Raw genomic sequence first — 5,697 nt, 5'->3', positions numbered from 1 at the left:
TACGTTTTTTTTTTTGCTAAAGGAAACTTGATTTGGCATTTAGGAAGGAAAAGCTAGGGTGTTGAGGATCAACATCTGAAAAAGTAACACCAAAATTATGTTAGTGTCTTTGTTTTTTCAATTTAGTGTCATGAGACCAAACTTGGTGTGACATTAACAAAGGTTGTACTTATGTGATTACAAATTGTGTAATATAAGTATGTGCCATTCCAAATGATATATAGGTACTTAGCATCTTTAGGTGGAGGCAAATACATGGGTTTGCCTCTACCAATTCGGAATTTACCAAAATTTCATATCTAGGTGGAGGCAAATCTAGCCTCAAACCACTATATTCGCATCTGTATTCGCAAATTTGATATTTCGTTTGCGGATACGGCGCGACTTTAGCAATGTCGTGTGAATATTTTTTTGACTTTTCAACTTATAGGGGCGACTTTAGGATTGTCGCGAGGGTTTTCTTTCAACAAACTATTGCCACTTTTTTGGCCAAAAGAATTTTTAAATAATTAAAAAACTAATTTGGGGCCCACTTTTAACAAAAAATAATTATAAAATAAAATTGGGTCCCACACTTTATTTCATTTGGTTGCTACCACCTAGAGTTGGAGACGGTTTGTGAGTGACTATTCATATTGGTAGAGGCAAACTGTGGGGATTTGCCTCCACCACCTAGAGATGCTCTTATGTCATTACAAATTACGTAATATAGGTCTATGTCATACTGAATGATATATAAGTACTTATGTCATTACAATTGCGTAGTATAGGTCCATATCATTCCAAATAATATATGGGTTCTTATGTTATTACAAATGGAGTAATATATATATGTTATTCCAAATGATATATTAGTACTAATGTCATTATAAATGGCGTAATATATGTATATATCATTCCAAATGTTATATGGGTACTTAACATCTTTAGGTGGACGCAAATACATGGGTTTGCCTCCACCAATTCGAAATTTACCAAAATTCCATATCTAGATGGAGGCAAATCTAGCATCAAACCCCTCTATTTGCATCCGTATTCACAAATTTGGCATTTTGTTTGAGGATATGGCGCGACACTACACTGGGAGTGTCACGCGACTTTGGCAATGTCGCTTGGGTATTCTTTTGACTTTTCAACTTATAGGGGTGATTTTGGGAGTGTTGCGCGGGTTTTCTTTCAACAAACCATCGCCATTTTTTTGGCCAAATTAATTTTTAAATAATTAAAAAACTAATTTGAAGCCTACTTTTAACAAAAAATAATTTTAAAATAAAATTGGGTCCCACTATTTACTTGATTTGGTTGCTACCAATTAGAGTTGGGGATGGGTTGTGAGTGACTATTCACATTGGTGGAGGAAAACTGTGGGGATTTGCCTCCACCGTCTAGAGATGCTCTTAAATCATTACAAATGACGCAATATAGGTCTATGTCATTCCAAACTAGTGAATGCCCGTGGCAGTCGGCACTCTAGACACATTGCTTTTGAACAACACCCCAAGAGACCATCTCTATAGTAGCATTGGATCGATGATATAACTATTTTTAACAGTTTTATACTTCTTAATCATTTCATACGCATACTAAAGTGAGCTTAATTATTGCAATTCTATGCATTTCATTTCTCACAAACCAACTCATTACACATACCTTAATTCAATACATATCAGAATGAGAATGATGAAAATAAAGGGAGAGAGTCTTCAATTAAGAGCATCATCATTTTTTTTTTAAAATAAAAAAATTCAGCAGAGTCTCCTTTGTATTTTCAACATTTCAAAAACCTAAATCATGTCATAACCTGAAAATCAAACAATGCAATTCTCATAATAGATCAACCATACCAAAATATATAACTTCATATTTATATACAACACAAATTACTTCTAAAACTAAAAGACAACTCATTAAACATTAAAGAAGACTTTGCATAATTTTTCACCTGGGGCTAATTCTAGTAACGAAAGGGAAAAATTAAATAAAATAAATACTCCACGCCCACTGATCGAGTTCCTCATTTCTCTCATTCTCCCCTCTATGCATACTGTTCACACCATTCTACTACCATATGGATAAATGCGCCATGGAGCAAAGACTACAATCATGTCGCTGAAAAATTATAGCAATTTAACTTGGTACCTGCAAACAAACCACATATACATGATTTTTTTAGACTTGATACATTTAACATATTGTTTACAAAAGAAATGGTTTTCAAAATAAAATAATCTCTATTATTATTTTTAAGTATCCACGCTATTATTAAAAAAAAAAAAAACTATCATAAAAACTTACATAACATATATATGGATACAACATATTCTTTAATTTCTAAACCAATAAAAGTAACATTCTTTAATTTCTCACTCGCCTTTTCTCATTGGTATCAATGTCTTTAGAGAAGAACTTCTGGGTATACGACATTTGTGGTACAATTTCTTGCATTAGGTGGAAGAAAAACATATATTCTTTTTGAAGAAGTACATCTGGACATGGCCACATAGAGTTGCCCATGACTGAAAACCGGTGTCCTCAAATCAATGCCAACATATTTCACTGACTGGCCTTGTGACTTATTAATTGTCATGGCATAAGCTAGTCGAACAGGGAATTGTCGCCTTGATAGTTTGAAAGACAACTCTTAATTTGAGGGAGACAGAGATATTCTTGGGATGAGTACCGGATTTCCAGCTTTCTCTCCAGTTAAAATTTTGTCTTGAAGGACTTTACTCGCACATTGAAGCACCATAAGTCGTGTCCCATTGCAAAGGCCATCTTTAGGTGCTATGTTCCTGAGCAACATTATAGGGCATCCAGGTTTTAACTTGAGATTGAAAGGTGGTAAGCTAGAAGGGTCGACGAAGTTCAGAAACTCGGTGGGATAGTGAGCCCCACTTGGATTATCAATATCATCTCCGATGATTTTATCTGCAGCCAAATACTCAAGCGCTTCACCAGGGAACAAATTCAGTGCAACCTCATTAATTGCACTCACATCATCATTACGGGAAGCAAGAATAGTACGATCAGTAAAGAAATTTGGAGACGGTGAGTCCATAACATCCAATTGGGGATAGACAGAGAAGATAAGTTCTTGGATATTGGTACACTTACGTATTCCATTCGGCAATTGTACGCATTCTTTAGGATTCGAACCAATCTAAATGAATCAAAGCAAAAACTGAATTCATTAGTTTCTAAAATAGTTCGTTTATATATGGAACTAATGGAGAAAAAAACATTCTAATTAGAAGGCATTAGTAGCACACCTCCAACAAAAAATCGGCGAATTCGACATTCTCGGACTCTACCATTTCAAGCCGCATGTTCTGTACCAAGTGCAAAACTTCTAAATAACACCAAAGGAAAGAGCGCCGTAGTGATGCACCAACAAATTGCTCTCTCTGGTCTAACGGTATAACAGGCAGTGTTTGTCGAAAATCACCACCAAGAACTGTAGTGATACCACCAAATATCTTCTTGTTTCCACAAATATCTTGAAGTGTTCTATCCACAGCCTCAACACAGTATATATGTTGCATGGGCACCTCGTCCTAAACAATTAGTTTTGTTTCTTTAAATAGGTCAGCAAGGTCAGAATGTTTAGTGAAGCCACAAAAAGTGGTATCCATCACATCAATTGGAACTTTAAATGTAGAATGAGCAGTGCGTCCACCAGACAATAACAAAGATGCAATTCCCGATGATGCCACCATTATGACAATAAAACCCATGCTGCGGCAGGCCTTTGCAATTGTATTATACAAAAAAGTTTTCCCTGTACCAACTGCTCCATTCAAAAAGAAAAGTTTGCCCTTGTCACCAAACACTGAATCAGTCATAGCACTATAAGCATAAAGTTGTTCGTCATTAAGACAACTCACATCAACTGCAGCCTCTTCTCCTATGCCTTCATGCTGAAGTTGGCGTTGCTCCCAAATGAGCCTATTGCCAACAATTTTTCTCCAATCCTCTTTTGGCTTTGGCATGGGCAGGAAATTTTCCAATGTCTTCCCAAATTCTAAAAGGACTTGTTCCACCAAATATAAGCTGTAATCTGTTATTTGCTCATCAGTTGGATCTGGGATGTCGTGCTTTGTTCGAAGCCAGTGTCCAAGATCATCACATATACTCGATGCAAATTTGCTCCAAAGTAGATCTGGTCGTAACGGATGACACTCTAAAAGAATTACACAAAACAACCTCCGCAGTTGATATCCAATTTTCATTATCGCCACCTCTTCTAGGCATTGTATCCACTCATCATCAGCTTCCAACAGCCCATGGGCAATACATGCTTCTTTGTATGTGTTGTACACGGTATCACCAACTTTATAAAGATATGCAAATGAGGTAGGCCCTTTTACAATAGTAAGTAGCAAGCATAGATAAAACCGCTCCCTGGCATTGGGGCTTGCAAAATACATCCTACCAATGGAAGGTCCCTGAGTCCTAGGAGTCCACTCTTGAGAGTCTTTGTGGAAAACATAGTATCGTGGAAACTCTTGATAGGTATATGCACGTGCATCTGGATCTTCAGCACAACGCTTAAAGAAAGCTGTCAGTGTTGAAGTTTGGTCTCTGGCTTAGGCAAGAATTGCATCCATGGGCTCTTTGCTATTGAAAACAACTCTATGCATACCTTCCAAATGAAGCGCCAATCGTTGGACACTTGGAAACTCTTTATGCATTGAATTCTGAAATATATGCCATGCAGCTTCTGTTGGTCCAATGTACCTTGCATCGATATATTGCTGAATCTCATCATTTGTTCTTGCCGCCACCACTGTTGCTTTGTCATAGCCTTTGTTGATGTACTTGTTAATATATTTAACAGCTTGACACGATACACAAACTTCAACATTGATATGGCAATCAAACATTTCAGACAGATATGCATTGTAGGGAACAACATCTTCATTATCAACTTTAACCATTTAATTCTTCCTCTTCACAAAATATTTCTTGCCAGTGTCGCGCCTTCGGTAAATGGAGTACCCTTTTTTATCCATAATTGTTTCCTCCACAAACTCTTTTGGATAGCCTTTGGTGCATCGACTATTTTCCATACATGAAGCACTCGGATCTTGATCACCACAGGGGCCATGTACCATGCACTTCTTCACTGTTTCAAACAATGCAGGGTGGGTGTCAGGGTCTAGGAATTCAGCACATACAAATTTATCCACTTGCTCACTGTTTCGGATCTTGTCATCATGCGCAAGAAATAAAAGGCAATACATGTGTGGAAGACTGCGCTTATGAAATTCAATGGTATAGACATATGCAACCACCCGACCGAAGATATCATTCTTCAAAATTTCTTTCATAATTGCTTTTTGTTTCAGCTCGAATACCCGTGCAACTATTTCAGGCCGAAGTGTCGAAGTTTGGTATTCCTTGGCGCATCTTTAATTTCCGCCAATTAGGGTTTGCAGTCACCGTAAGAAAAAATATCCGGGTGCTTATAGTGCGGGTGATAGCTATTGAATCTGAAAAATCTCAGACATGTGCCTTGGACTTCCAACATGCGAGGAAGGCAAAATGAACCGTTGGCCAATGTGATCGGGACTTAATCCCTCAAGTGCAACATCTATCAAGCACTTGTACACATCCGAACGGATGGTGTCTTGATTTAGTCTAATGTATGGCCGGTTCGTTCATATGCAGCCCAAGCATCAACCAAAAATTCATGCA

At 37.4% G+C, this 5,697-nt stretch overlaps 1 protein-coding gene across 1 annotated transcript; it reads right to left on the bottom strand.

The window, feature by feature from the left end:
* Positions 1-2,641: 2,641 nt before the first annotated feature.
* LOC147494869 (uncharacterized) lies at positions 2,642-4,937 on the bottom strand. The gene is made up of 4 exons (XM_086568269.1): positions 4,643-4,937; positions 3,636-4,534; positions 3,270-3,554; positions 2,642-3,160 (listed from the first exon to the last, which is right to left on the bottom strand). The coding sequence occupies exons 1-4, from the start codon at positions 4,935-4,937 to the stop codon at positions 2,642-2,644; spliced, it is 1,998 nt and encodes a 665-aa protein (XP_086424395.1).
* Positions 4,938-5,697: the final 760 nt, after the last annotated feature.

Source organism: Coptis chinensis, chromosome 6 (genome assembly GCF_015680905.1).
Source record: "Coptis chinensis isolate HL-2020 chromosome 6, ASM1568090v1, whole genome shotgun sequence".
In the NCBI taxonomy this organism is placed as follows: Eukaryota; Viridiplantae; Streptophyta; class Magnoliopsida; order Ranunculales; family Ranunculaceae; genus Coptis; species Coptis chinensis.
Note: the sequence above shows the minus strand (reverse complement) of the source record. Positions and strands in the feature narration are given on the sequence as shown.